A 14,776-nucleotide genomic window follows, 5' to 3' on the forward strand; every position below is an offset into this window, starting at 1 on the left:
TGTGCCCCGGGTTCTATCTCTGCGCTTGTACCCCACTGTACCCCCACTGCTCAGTCCCCTCAGCGCCGCACCTGTTTGCCTTGGGCTCTTAGGGATTTGTAAAGCCTCCTGAGCCTAATGGTCCCAAATCTCTGATGGCCCCCCTCATACTAGCTTCTTGTTTCTCCTTCCTCGGTGCCCAGCCTGCGCCCCAGCCACTTCCTGGTCACTTCCCAGAGCCCATCCACCTGTAGTCAGTCCTCAGCAAAGAACCCTGCCCAGACCACCCGTGGCCCCTCTGGCTCCCCAGCTCCCCGCTTGGGCTCCTGTCCTCACTCCTGAATGCGTGGTGGCTGCTCCCCTTGGTCTCCCCACCCCCCCCCAGCCCCGCCGTGTCCCACTGTCCTACACAGGCCACCACCAGCTTTCTGGAGGCTCTGCCAGTCCTCCCCTGGCCCCAGGCTCCCAGCCAACCCCCCTAGGTGCCCCCAGGCCTGCCCCACGGCCTCCCCCCTCTGGCGGCCGCGCTCTCTCCATGGCCTGCCTCAGGCCTTTGCCTAGAGTGTCCCGAGGTGTCACATAGCTTGTTCCCTCCGTTCTCTGGGGTCTGCTCACAGGGTAACCCCCCCACCCCAGCAGAGTCCTTCCCCAGTCCCGAGATCCCCATGTTCCCCCAGCCTGCGCAGCCCATGTGCTCGGGGGCTGTTCTATTCTCGACGGGTCCGCCGAAGCCGCGGCTTTTTCCTGCTCGTGGTTTCCTCTCCTCCCTTTCCTTGCTCCGCTCTTGCTGACGGGCCCCTTACTCCGAGCTGGACTCTACTTATGCGAACAGAAGTGGTGGCTCGGAATGGTCTAGTTATTTTTACCTGCTCATTGCCATATACTTGACATTTATTGCCATATACTTGACACACAACGTGACCTTCGTTTCCGACGTGTAGCTCAGTGTTCCGTAAACACAGTGTTCCGTGGCTCTGCTCACCAGAGTGTGGCCGCCACCTGTCAGTGTACAGCGAGCGCTCCCCACGCCACTGACCGTGACCTGAGGCTGCGCCTCTCCTCCCCGTGACGGCCTCATTCCCTCACCTCCCACCCCCTTCACCATTTCGTGCCCCACCCCTGGCCCCTCATCTCCGGCAACTGTACATCCGTTCCCCTTCCTTACGGGTCTGTTTCTGCTTTGTTTGTTTGGTTTGCTGTATTTTTTGGATTCCACATGTAAGTGAAATCACATGGTATCTGTGTCTCACTCAGCATCATACCCTCTGGGTCCGTCCATGTGGTCGCGAGATCCCATCCTTTTTTCGGATTCACATCCCCTCATGTACGTACATCACCGCTTTCCCTGTTCGTCTGTTCGTGGACACTGAGGTTGCTTCTATATCTTGGCTATTGTAAATAATGCTGCTACAATAATGCTATTGTAAATAAGCAGAGGAGCGTGTGAGACTTTGAATTCGTGTCTTCATTTTCTTTGGGCAAATACCCAGTAGTGGAATTACTGGATCACATCGTGTTCCTATCTTTAATTTTTGGAGGAACCTCTGTACTGTTGTCCCCAGCAGCACTGTCTGGCACATTTTTATTTTTTTATGGTATCGTAACATACTCATTTATGGATTCCAGGGTAACAAAATATAAAATGAGAAAATTCACTACTAATCTTCCATCTGTGATGGAGTCCTCACTGGACTGACTCTTCAAGAACACCCCTATAATGTGTGCTCTTGTGAAGACTGTGTTTACTCATTACCCATTAATGTCGAGACTCTACCACGTATTAGGCACTAGGGATACGACAGAGAACACAGTGATGTGTCCTCTGCCCCCTTCACCCCTCCCAAGTTCCCATTCAAAGGCGTTCTCAATCTCATGAGGTACAGACATTAATGAAAGAATTACATAAGTAATTCTAAAACTCCAGCTCTGGTAGAGGCTACCGAAGAGGTCGTGCTCCTGTGAAGATGTGTCTTGGGAAGTCGGGACAGGATGTCACATGCTCCCCACTTAGGGCAGATTCTCAGCCCTACAGCAGCTACCCCAAGAGCAGTTATGTTCTGATACGCATTATAAGTGGCTTCATTTGGTTTCTGGGTAGAGCTGGGATTTTTTTTTTTTCAGGAGCCGAAAGAAAAGACTTGAAAAGCAAGGAGTCACGATCTGCCCCTTGGCCCTGGATGGAATCAGTCCTCCACCTTCTTCCCACTGCCTGTCTCTCCCTCCTCCCACCCTCTTGCCAAGTCCGACTGGGAGAAAGGCCGCAGAAAGGCATGCATTCGCCTGGCATGAGCTCACATGGGCACCAGCTCTCCAGGGGAAACATTTTTCCTTTCAAGACCATCCCAAGGTTCTTCTTGAACTTGATCTTGATTCTAGAAACCATCTTTCTCTTGGCAGTATAACTTCTGTTTGCCTTTGATAACACAAATTCTGTCTCCAGCTAAGAGGATTAGGCTTTCTGTCCTCCTTCATAGCGGAGAATCTTCCTAGTTACACGTTCTTATCTGCCCCAACAATTTAAATCTGACTACTTGCATTTTCTCTATTTCCTTTATAGTCTCGGAAATTCGGTGTCCTGAACTGTTGCAACCTGCCGTCGTTCCTTTGCATGACTGGCCCTGCATGTTCCCAGGCACACACGTGAATAGCTTGGTTTCGTGTGCTAGGAGTTCTCTTCCTTCCACGCGTCCCGTTTTTATCAAGTCTTCCACACGGAGAGGTCTTTGGGGACCCCCGCTTGGTTGACCCGGTGCTCTAGTGGGAAGAGCTGTGAGCCCTGGCTTTCCTGCCTCCTGTTGGGTCTTGCATTATTTCACCCCTCAGATCCTTCCTCGTGTCTGTAGGGGATAAGATCTATCTCAGAGAGCTTTAGAGAGATTTAAATCCCACATATGTGTGCCTGCATTCATTATCTGGTTGATGAGAATCCGTCTACACTTAACTTCCCCAGTGTTTGGTTCTGAACCATTTCCTGTAATGTTAAAAAACCATTTTGCCTGTGTAGTTCGCTCTCTCCTTACCACTTCCTTAACATACCTAATACGCCTCCCTACCTCCGTGCGTGACTCGGTCAGAATGTTTGCTTGTATTTTAATCACTTCCTGTCTAGACAGTTGCGGGTCCTTGGCTTTGGAAAATGACTCTTCTCAAACCCAAACTCTGAAACTTGGGGATGAATCCAGGTCTTATAGTTGGAGCACTCCGCCTTTTTAGTAAAGAATTTTGTAACATTTGGAGTCTCACTGCTTCTGGCACTTCCTTTCTGTTCTTTTGAGTTTGATACATAATTTTGTTGTGGTCTGATTCTTTTTTTGTGTACTCTCCCAGTTTTCTTGAATTATTTGCACGTGTGCTTATCCTTTCATAATCTTTCTCAATTCTCTGCCTTTTCTATTTGACAGAGTAAGAAATTCCAGAATAAAACTTGGGGTCTGTTTATCTTAATGAAATTTATTCATTTGAGAGGAGTTTTGAATAAAGAAGAAAAGGGTCTTTGTAAGAAGTGGCACAGGTGCTTGGGTACGGTTTTCCCCGTATGTTCCCCAGATTCCTCCGGATTCTACTGAGAGTGCTTGTTTTGTTTATTATTTCTGATTTTGGGGCCTTTTTATAATGAAATGATTGGAATATATAGGAATTCTGAAAGTAATTTGTTCTTAAATATCCCAGATTTTAGAACTCTTAGAATTAGTCTCATTAAGTATTAAGCTTGTTTTTTAAATTATAAAAGCAGTAAATGTTGGGGTGCCTGGGTGGCTCAGCTGGTTAAACGTTTGACTCTTGATTTTGGCTCAGGTCATGATCTCAGGGTCGGAAGATCAAGCCCTGGGTCAGGCTCCATGCTGGGCGTGGAGCCTGCTTAGGATTCTTTCTCTCCCTCTGTCCCTTCCCTACTCATGAGTGCACATGCTCTCTAAAAAATAAAATAAATGTTTATAGCAAAAGATAAGAATTCAGCAAAACAGAAGATTATGAAGGGCAAAAAAGTCATTCTTAATCCATCTCCCCAGACTGTGAAATATCTTCTCCTCGCTTAAGTGTTGATAACATGTTACAGTTGGAAATTGAAGAACTTTCTAGAAAGAAATAAAAGAAGACTGCAAATGCCCCAGAATGTTAATTCTCAACTACTGTCAGCGTAAATCGTCCCCCTCTTTCTCTTTGCTCTGTGTAGACAGCTTTCCTGTTTTGTGTGTATGTGCGCACGCGCACACTCTTTTTTAAATAAAACTAGGATCTCGGTCCTTCTTATGGTACTTTTGTCTGTTACTACCACAGCATGAGTGTCATCACCCAAGATGTGTGTCTCTGCACAGTAGCTGAGAGAATTTTAGCTGAGGTGCAGGAAAGCTGACCAGGTAGCTGTCGAGAGGACTGCCCGGGGGGGCGGTCCTGACTCGGGTCAGCGTGGGTCTTCCTCAGCTTCCAACCTGTGCGGGGTCAGGGCCAGAAAAGCCATCATCTCTCATTCAGCCAGAAGCAAGTTGTTCCTTCCCAGTCTGTGCAGGGCCTCTTCTCTCAGACAGGGTATCCCCACCAGTGGGGCCTTCCAGGGCACAGGGAACCCGTCCGTCTGGTAAGACCGAAGACCGGACGTTCTCGCATGTATAAAATGCCTTTCACTGTTCTTGTTCCTAGGGAGTGGCTTTACTTACTGTGCCATGAAATGTTGAATCCGTATTACGGACTCTTCCAGTATTCTACGGACAACATTTACATGTTGCAAATCAACCCAGATTCCTCAATCAACCCTGTAAGTATTCATGAACGAAGAAGGGGCAAATTGGAACATTTTTTAAAATGGATTTCCAGGTTTGGTCTCTATCCTGGGTCTGTTCGTTTTGGACTTGCTCGGAGTCTGTGGTAAATAGCGAAAGGCTGAGGGGGAACCAGATTAAGGGGGATGATTTCTCTCCCAGGCCTGGGATCACGGGGTATGTTTATTTCAAAGACAGCAAGAGTGAAACTGAACTGCTCGGACTACTCAGAGCCCTTTATCGCCAGTTGAGGGAACCGAGGTAGGAGGATTTGCTGACCATGTCATTCTGAGACCTGGGCTATGAAATCCACCTTCTCCCAGTCAAAATTAGAATTTTCCATAATTGGCCTTTTTGGCCACAAGTGCGGACACTCTTAGCGGCTCGTTTGAGAGGAAGATGGGAGCGCGGAGTGAGTGACCGGCCTGAGGTTGGACAGCCGGCGTGTGGAGGGCTCTCCCCGTGGGGCCGTGTCCTGTGGTCACTGCTGCTGAGCCCATGGCCCTGAGGCAGTCTGGGACCAGCTCTACTCTACATACATTCAAATGTGACAGAGCCTAAATGGAAATGAGGTTTTGATGAATTCTGACTATAATTCCAACTGAAAGCAGAGATGTGTGTTTCCCCATTAAAAACCAGAAGAGCTCTAGTTTTAGAATGCTTCACGTGCAGAGAATTTTCCTTTATGTTCCTTTTTCATTTTGTCTTCCTTCGGATTTTTTCTCTTCCGCTTTCTCCAGGGACTCAGGAGGGATTGCCCTCTGCTCTCTTTCTGGTAGCACAGTGGGGAGGAGGGCGGCCGGCTTCCCAGGCACCCTGCACTTAGAAGGGCCTGTGCTTGGTTTGATTCTGCTGTTGCCAGTGTTGAAATTCTTAACTTCTGAGTAAAGGGTTCTGCATTTTCCTTCTACACCAAGTGCCACAAATGATGTCGCAATCCTGAGGAGGTGTTTGAACTAAGGGCCTTTCAAATGCTCAGATGATCTCTACGGAAGACATGCTCTGGGTTTTGACTATCTAACCAGCCTTCCTTTCTCTGTTGGTGAGCACAGCCCATGAGTAACAGAGGTCATGATGGGACAGTTCATTCTCTGGAGAAGCTTGGAGAAAGCCCAAAGCTCCAAGTTCCCACTTTGGCTGGGCCTTTCTCTGATGACTTCGTGTTCTCTGGTGCCTCCTACAGGACCATCTATCTTACTTCCATTTTGTGGGCCGGATCATGGGTCTCGCTGTGTTCCACGGACACTACATCAACGGGGGCTTCACGGTTCCCTTCTATAAGCAGCTCCTGGGGAAGCCCATCCAGCTCTCGGATTTGGAGTCGGTGGATCCAGAATTACATAAGAGCTTAGTGTGGATTCTGTAAGTACAGCCTTACCGTTCAGACAATGGCAAATTCGTGCACAGCCACCGTCTCGTACGCCAGATTCATTCTGTGCGTGTGTGTATGTGTGCCTGTGTGTGATTGTTTTTGAGGGGTGGGTGTGAAGTTAGCGAAAGAAAATGCGGTTTCACAACCAGATGCATAAAAGTAGATAGAATAAGAAATACTCAGTTGACTTAACATTCTTCATGATGTTTGGCCAGTTTCACGTCATAGACTAATTTCTTTTGTTGTCAAATTCTTTTTTTTTTAAGATTTTATTTATTTGACAGAGAGAGAGATCACAAGTAGGCAGAGGGAGTGGGGGGAAGCAGGCTCTCTGCTAAGCAGAGAGCCTTATGAGGGCCTCGATCCCAGGACCCTGGGAATCACGACCTGAGCCAAAGGCAGAGGCATAACCCACTGAGCTACCCAGACACCCCTGTCTCCTCAAATTCTTAAGGATCACACATGTTAGTCCCGGGCATGACAGATGGGTGGGTGGTTTGCTTTCGACTCTTTTATGGGGATGGAAAGTCAAAAACAAAATTAGTATCAAAGTACCTTATGTCAAAGTATTTGATACAAGAAAAAGATCAAGAAAAATTCCATTTAGTCACCTTTGTTTCAGAAGTCTCCTAAAACGCTTTTGAAAGCAGTCAGCCCCGATCCATGGGGACATGGTCCTTGGGAGGGAGCCGAGTCCACAGGAGCAAGAGATCCAGCCTCTGGCAGGGGGAGGATGCGCCAAGGAGCTGAACTCAGTTGTGTCCTGTGCTCTGTCGGCTCCACTTCGAGCGTCCCCACTGGGAACGGGCAGTCTGCGAGGGGCGGGGCCTCCAGCCCACGGGAGAGCTTTCACTCTGTGTTGCCAGAAGTGTGGCAGAGTCCGTTTGAACTCTCTCAAGTGCTACTTTGTGTGAGTGGCTGCTTTAAAGGGGGGGACGGTCTCGTCTAGGTGTGTGTCCCTGCAGGTGGCTTTCCCTTGGACTCCGCTCTTTGTGAATCCCTCCTTTCTGTTCAGAGACTCAGGTGACAAAGCAATCAGGTCACCATGTCTTGTAAAACCACAGAATGGTAGAGCTGCCATCACCTTCCTGCGAAGGGGGAAGCCGAGAGTCAGGGCACATGGACGTGGATCTGGGGTCCCCCGGCTCGTCCCAGTACCCGCACCCCTGCGCTGGCACAGGCTCTGTGTCTGCCTGCGGCTCCTGTCTTCTCCCTCCTGCAGCTCTGCGGTGGCAGGCGGTTGGCTGCGGCAAAGGTCTGACCTCCGTCTTCTGTCCTAACTCCGACAGAGAGAACGATATCACCCCTGTGCTGGACCATACCTTCTGCGTGGAGCACAATGCCTTCGGGAGGATTCTCCAGCATGAACTGAAGCCCAACGGCCGAAACGTTCCTGTCACAGAGGAGAACAAGAAAGAATATGTCCGGTAACGTTCCAGGGGATGGTGGCCGCCGCTGGGGCGTCCGGGTGCCCTGGACCGTCCCAGGCACAGCTGGGTCCACATTTAGGAGGTCACAGCTCCTTCACTGTTCGAGGCTTCCCTGTTCCTGTCAGCACGTGTGGCCAGAACCACAGTAATTGAACCGTCGGCTTCTGCAGTGCAGGCTCTGCGTGGAGGAGCCCCGATGCCACCAGGCCTGACCTGTTGAAGGGGCAGTAATGACCCTCCCCATCCCAAGTGGCCTCCCAATTCTGGGTGTGAAGGTGGTGAGCGTAGGAGAGAAGTGGAGCCTGGAAGTTTCCTTGAGTTCAGTCTCGAGGAAGTCTGCTCTATTGTGGTCCCACCTCTGACGGCAAAGAAATGACGAGTTGCCAACACCAGAAATCTGGAAGCCTGTGGGCACGTCGGACTGCTTGGGGGGCCTGACTGGTGTGTGGCTCTCATGACGTCCCCGAATCTTATTTTCAAATCTACTTTTATACGATGGCACTTGCTGTAAGAGGTCAGGTCAATTCCGACTGCTATTTTTAGTAAAGCTTCGGAATGTGTCCAGGCCTGGGCTGACTTATTTTTAACCCGGTCCTACCAGCTGCTGGGGGGTTTCATGCCCCCTCCCCCCAAACACCACCACCCAGGGGAGGCCTGGCGGCAGGGGGTGAGGTTCAGCTGGAGGTTCACCTCCAACTTCTGGGAATTTGTCTTTCAGGTTGTACGTAAATTGGAGATTCATGAGGGGGATCGAAGCCCAGTTCTTAGCTCTTCAGAAAGGTTTTAATGAACTCATTCCTCAACACTTACTAAAGCCTTTTGACCAGAAGGAATTGGAGGTGGGTGCTTACTGGGCTGAGCCAAGTCCACAATCAAGGTCGCGAGCGTGATCCCTATTTTCTTGTTTTACATGTGGCAGCAGAGTGAGGCTTACCTAGTCCCCAGCAGGGCCGGGGTTCTCGGGGCTCCAGAATGACAGGGCTAGAGTGAGTGTCTGTCTGCTTGGCCGCAGCCAGTCCAGATCCTTCTCTGGACGTCGTGCCGGGTGTTCTGTGGCTTATCTTATTTTTCAGAATCTCTGTCAGTGGAGGTTCCTAACCCCCTCCTGTGTAGTCTCCTTGCATCGAGGAAGTTATCTCGCACATAACCAGGTTCCCCCAGCACATCAGCTTTCTGCTTTTGTTCTGGCTATTATTAGACTCGGAACAAAGTGTTATTGTCTCCCCTGATCGCACTGTACGTGCTTGAACACAGCGGTTCCACCTCTGAAGCCAAATGGCTTAGGGCTATGAAATCCTTCTGTCTTTCTGTCCCCGGCGAGGCACCTCCCACCCCGGGGCAGACACACGTACGCGTGGTCCTTCCGCTCCAGCCTTCGACCTCTGCTTGTCCCAGCCCCCGAGGTCCCTGGGATGAGGCCCCACTTTACAGCTCGTTCTTCCGTACCGACTCCTCGCCGCTGTGGTGCAGCACTGAGCTGTGGTTGTGAGAAAGCCCGAAGCTGGGGGTCCGAAAGCAGCCCACCGTGGCAGCATCGGGCACACCGCCGCTCTCCCTGCCTGTCCAAGTTCTGGGGCTCATTTATTCAGATGCAGTAAATTTCCTCCTCTCACGTCCTGGGAGCTGGAGCGGGGGCACATGTCGTGAGCCTGGTTTGTGCGTCCGAGGACTAACCTGCTGCTGAACGCCCTCCCAGCTGATCATCGGCGGCCTGGATAAGATCGACGTGAGCGACTGGAAGTCCAACACGCGGCTGAAGCACTGCGGGGCCGACAGCAACATCGTCCGGTGGTTCTGGCAGGCGGTGGAGACCTTCGACGAGGAGAGGAGGGCCAGGCTCCTGCAGTTCGTGACGGGGTCCACCCGGGTCCCTCTCCAAGGCTTCAAGGCTTTGCAAGGTGACTGACGTGGAGGCGGGGCTCCTGGCCCCAAGCATCTCCCTCAGGCGCGCCCCTGCCAGGCTGTGCCAGGATTCCAGAAACGTCTGCTAGGGATGGGTGTGGCCGGTGTTCCCTCAGAACAACTGTCTAGCATTGTGGAAGGGGCTACCCTACCCCCTAGGGGCTATAGAGACCCTCTTTCCTGCATAAAAGGTGGGGGGCTCTGGTTGCTCTTCCTTCTGCTGACTTCTGGGGCTCCAGGCTGTGTGAGCCTCTGCCCAAGAAAATACCTGTAACATGTAGGAGAGAACGTCAGCAAAACCCAGCTTCCTGCCAAACCCGCCTTTCCCAGCGTCCCTGCAGGCCACGGGCTCGGGGAGGAGGGGGGTGTGGGGGGCAGTCTGCAGCGGGGGGCCGGCCAGCCGGGTGCTCGCTTGCAGTGGTGAGACCTGAGCGAGGAAGGGCCCAGCGGAACCGGTGCCTCCCCTTCCCGTACAGAATTGGTTGAGAGGGAGGGTAGGAAGAGCAGCAAGGCATTGAGGAAAGAGATCAGAGTTTGTAACATGCACCATGGATTCATTTCTGAGTCTGATAGTGGTTCTCTCAATGCAGTCCTGAGCATGGGGGAGAGAGGCCTGGCCTGAGTAGCAGGAGGTGGGTGTCTCTGGCTCCTGGGATGGTCATTAACCCCAGGGGTCCTCCCTGGGACTCGGTTTTGTTCTCTGTGCAAACGCACTGCCTAATAGGCTCCACTGTTCAATTTGGGTATCCGTTCTCTCATCCCTTCCGACGGTGATAAAAACAAAATTTGACATCTAGATTTTTGATAACCCTGAGAGCCAGAAAGGAAAAGGTATGGCATAATTGTATATTTAGACCTAGTACATGGAATTTTGCATATTAACAGTGATAGCAGATACATTTCACGTATAGAATATTCCCTGTAGACGTCTCCATATTTCAAGGACTTCTCTGAGTGACAGAAGTTCCTTCCATCCCCTTGGGCTTTTGGCCCAGGTGTTTGTGTCCTTTTCTCTTCCCGTCGAACCTTTACCTGGGGAGATTTTGTGACCCCGTGTCTTGCTTTTGTTACAAAACTCTGCTCCCTCTGCCAGTAGTGGGCCTGCTGGCTAAAAATTTCTCTTAAAAAAAAGAAGTATCAGTGGTAGTTTAAGGATTTTATCCTTCAGATACCCCCATTTAAGTGGGTTCGTGGCCAGGGCACAGGAGAGTTCTCACCAGTCTTCGCTCTTGCCCTGTGATTTTTCTAGAATGTCTGGTATAGGCCCCTGGATAGCCACTGTCAGCAGATGCTAAGCCACACAGAGGCTCATGCTGCCGCATGAAGCCCATGACCTTGGGCAGCACAGCCGGCCCCGTCACTAGGCTGAGGGTGTGGTGGGCAGCGGGGCTGGGGCCGGGCCCTTCCTCTGACGTGCATTAACTAGAATGTTTTCTCGTAAGGCTCTACAGGCGCGGCAGGGCCCCGGCTCTTCACCATCCACCTCATCGACGCCAACACAGACAACCTCCCGAAGGCCCATACCTGGTAAGGCCCGTTCCCCAGAAGCCTGTCTCCACGGGTTGCTGCCCTTCGCGTGACTTGTCACAGATCTTTTCTGGGATGGAGCGCTCCGCTTCCTTTATCAGCATCCCGGGACCACTGGCGATGGCCCCAGTGTCAGCCGGAAGGAGCACTTGGCAACGGGTTGCAGGAAGGTTGTCAGAAGTCTGTCGTGAAACCATTTGTGTTGTGACATGGGAGTCGTGTTGGCTGGCGCTCCGGCAGGTCCAGTCTTGTCTTCATGTGTGCGAGCACACATGTCCCTCTCTGCAGGAAAACTAGTTTCTCTTTTAAAATTTTTTTTTTATTTTAGTTTTTAGAGAGAGAGTGAGCGAGTACATAGGAGTGGTGGGGAGGGGCAGAGAAAGAGGGAGAATCTTAAACAGGCTCCATGTCCGTGTGACATGGGGCTGGGTCTCATGACCCTGAGATCGGGACCCGAGCTGAGATCAGGACTTGGGATGCTCAACCGACTTAGCCACCCAGGCACCCCGAAAACTCTATAGTTTCTATTTTTAAGACTTAATTAGAAATCGAGAGAGAGCAGGAGCAGGAGGAGGAAAAGAAGGAAAGAGAAACCCAGACTCTGCGGTGAGCTCAGAGTCGGATACGGGGCTTAATCCCATGACCCTGAGATCAGGACCTGAGCTGAAACCAAGAGGCAGACGCTTAACCAACTACGCCATCCATGTGCTCCAAAACTATAGGTTTTCATCTGGAGTTACCGTCTTCACTTCCTGGGACCCCATTTTCCTTCTGGGAACTTAGTCTATGATGATGCATCTTGTGTACTGAACAGTGTTTCTTCCCCAGACTTTGAACTTAAATAGTATCTGTAGCAGATTACTTCCTTTGTGGTTTAAAAATCAAGTTACTTACATACGCTTTGTCTCAGAAGCCATGTGCCGAGAAGGCCAGCGTATCTAGTTCAGGAGAGCCAGGTCCTGGTCCTCAGGAGGTACGGGGCGCAACAGAAGCTTCCTGGGTGGGAGCCCAGGGCTGTGGCTTCCCATTTCCCGGGTCGTCCGCCCAGCGCAGCCGGCACAGCAGCACCGTATCCGTGCTCAGCAGCTGCTCGCCTCCCCGTGGCCACGTCCTGGCCCGGTCCCGTGCTGGAGCACAACAGCCATGGGCGGCGTCCTCTGATGCTGAAGCCCCCCCGCCCAGGCTCTCCCCACCATTCACCCCAATTCTTTCTCAAAAAACCATCCTTACCTGTTTAACTCCTTGTAATTTAGTCAGTCACTCTATGGCCTCTCAGTCAGAATTTTGTATTTCTTTTGTTAGGAGAGAATATCCTTCTTAAAGAGTATTTTTTTTTTTTTTTAAACACAATAGTAGAAATGAGTTTCCCCAGGGAGATGTTGATTCATCTCCTCACTCATTTCTATTCATTTCATGTCAGTGTCCGGGATTTGCCATTTTATTAGTTTTGAGCTACAGCTTGTTTTTGCAAGAAATACTCCAGACTGCCCCCTTTCGTCTCATATCAAGTCACGGGGGATTGGCTGGACGTGCGGTAGATGGTCGGGGTGACCTGTCAGCCGGTCTGGATTGCAGGGCTCTCTGCAAAGGTGGTGTTTTGTTCCAAGAAATAATTTTCCTCAAAGACCACAAACAAAACGAGCTAAGAGCTTTGTCCTCATATAACCAGGAAATAGTAATTGAGTTCATTTTGGTTTTCAAGATTGTAGGGTCTGTGTTGCTGTGTATGCAATGAAAAATCTTTGCTTTCAGAGCAGAAGAGGACTGGAGGGGGGAGCAGAAAGCTTGCCTCTGCCTCCTCACCCAGCGAGGCAAGGAGATGCTTACCCCCTTTTCTTGGCTCTGTCCCTGCGCGTGCGCGCACACACACACACACACACACACACACTCTCACTCACCACTCTCTGCTAGCTCAGGGGCACGAATGCTCTGTTCCCGCCTGTCCTTGAAGCAGGTCCGAGGTCCAGATCCCCCCAGCAGTGACTTTCCCGCTCTTCTGTCCTGTTCCAGCTTTAATCGGATTGACATTCCACCGTATGAGTCCTATGAGAAGCTCTATGAGAAGCTGCTGACGGCCGTGGAGGAGACATGCGGCTTTGCTGTGGAGTGAAGACCAGCCAAAGGCACCAGGTTCTAGCTCATGACCACCAGACCCAAAGCAAGCTTTCTGTGTGCCTCCTGCAGGGCTGGCTGAGGCCCAGGAACCCTAGATCACCGGAGGCAAAGAGTTGTCTCCCCTCCTTTTCACTGAGGGAGCGAGGGGGGTGGGGGGGACTTTGGCCGGTGGCTCCCACCCATACTTTCCTCCTTTCTGACAGTACTCCCACCCCCTTCCATCACCCATCCAATAAATGCAGCCAGGGTTAGCACTGGGCTTCGGTCACACAGGCTATTCCGCGATGACTGGAACCCATACGGTGATGGGCTCACTGCCCTGTGGTCCCTAGAGGAAGACCGACCCACACGTTCTGCAGCCGAGCCTGGCTTACTGAGGGTTCGTACCTGGTGGCTCCACCAGCTATTCTGTGTCAAAACGATCCCAAGGCCCCTGTGCAAGTCCAGCAGCTCAAACTCCAGTCCCATCCTCGCAGCTTGCTCCAGGTAGCAGATGAATTTCTAACTGAAAGAGAACCGGGTGGTCGCCGGGCAGTGCACCGCGGCGGGAAGCCTGCCGCAGAAGCGTGCTTCCCTTTTGGAAAGGTCAAGCGGCTGGGGCCGCCTCGGCTGCAGGCCCGGGGCAGGTTTCAGGGGATCCTGGCTGAAAAATTTGTTTTGCATAGAGAAAAATGATCTTTCTTTTTAAGAGTCCCTTTGGCCACGTTATCTATCTAATGGGGAATATTTTTCCAGTGAAAATACCACATAACAGAGCTTATACGAGAATAGACCAAACCAGCTCCACTCCACGCGGCCAGTCCCAGGCTGGGGCTCCCGCACCCCCGGGTGTCGGCTGGGTCACTGAATACTAACAAAGCCTCACACAGAAGTTGCTAAGAGCTGAACTAACAAAAGAGAAGCCTGTTGTTCTGGCTGCTGGCTGGGTGCAGACGCACCTCAAAGGGAGAGGGGGACCGGCTAACCTCACTGACTTAACCCCAGCCCCCCCGCCCCTGAGTCACTGTTTAAATGCAAACCTGACAGTAGAGGGGGGAGCACGGTCCCGCTCTGGCTCACTCCGGCCATCTTCTGAGCGTCAGAGGGACACAGCAGTCACTGCTCAGTCCCCTTGCCCAGACGTCTTCACGGGCTGCACGAGGGCAGCGCAAGCCGGAGCTCGAGGTTCTCACCCCACGTTCCAGTTTGCACAGGAGGTCGCAGCAGTATTTTGACAAGGTGGTCTGAGTGGAGACGGACTTGCGCAAAGGGCAGCGGCAGCCAGCTGTCCTGTTTGGGTTTTGTTACTGTTTCCGTTGGGGGCCAGCGTGCGGGAATTCACGAGCAAGACATTTCACTGTCGAAACTCTGCTGTTGGTTTGGGAGTTAGGCATTGGCATCCGGCTGTGGGTCCGAGAGGGGTTTGGAAGGAGTAACTCTCTGCTACCGACGCCTTCGGACTGCGGCGGGTTTGGAGGCGCGCTTCCCCTTCTCATCTCGCTGTGGGCCCTCGGGCTGCCCCGAAGCAGTCTGTGGCTCATGGGGGCAGCTCTGGGCCCTCTTTGGATCAGAGGGTCTGCGTGGTGCGGGGGGGGGGGGGGGGTCATGGGTTGTCGGCCGGGGGTTCCCGGAGCTGCGGGAGCGTGTACTCTGGGCTCCTTAGGAGAGATGTCCGTGTGTCTGTCAAACCCATTCAGGAAGTCCAGGCCGGGCAG

The 14,776-nt window shown here is 51.8% G+C and overlaps 1 protein-coding gene across 5 annotated transcripts in view; it reads left to right on the forward strand.

The window, feature by feature from the left end:
- SMURF1 (SMAD specific E3 ubiquitin protein ligase 1) overlaps positions 1 to 13,516 on the forward strand; it is a 102,121-nt gene extending 88,605 nt beyond the window's left edge. For 3 of the 5 annotated variants that reach the window (XM_032872666.1, XM_032872663.1, XM_032872665.1), the window contains 7 exons: positions 4,618 to 4,732; positions 5,920 to 6,098; positions 7,398 to 7,535; positions 8,257 to 8,377; positions 9,235 to 9,436; positions 10,883 to 10,967; positions 12,978 to 13,515. In XM_032872666.1, the coding sequence (XP_032728557.1) occupies positions 4,618 to 4,732; positions 5,920 to 6,098; positions 7,398 to 7,535; positions 8,257 to 8,377; positions 9,235 to 9,436; positions 10,883 to 10,967; positions 12,978 to 13,077 (940 nt within the window). In that variant the 3' untranslated portion in view covers positions 13,078 to 13,515. Of the gene's footprint in view, positions 1 to 4,617; positions 4,733 to 5,919; positions 6,099 to 7,397; positions 7,536 to 8,256; positions 8,378 to 9,234; positions 9,437 to 10,882; positions 10,968 to 12,977 lie in introns of all 5 variants that reach the window. The other 2 variants (XM_032872667.1, XM_032872664.1) reach the window with 2 other exon arrangements.
- The last annotated feature ends 1,260 nt before the right edge of the window (positions 13,517 to 14,776 follow it).

The sequence above is a fragment of the Lontra canadensis genome, unplaced genomic scaffold (genome assembly GCF_010015895.1).
Source record: "Lontra canadensis isolate GAN:19392208 unplaced genomic scaffold, GSC_riverotter_1.0 scaffold45, whole genome shotgun sequence".
Lineage (NCBI taxonomy): Eukaryota > Metazoa > Chordata > Mammalia > Carnivora > Mustelidae > Lontra > Lontra canadensis.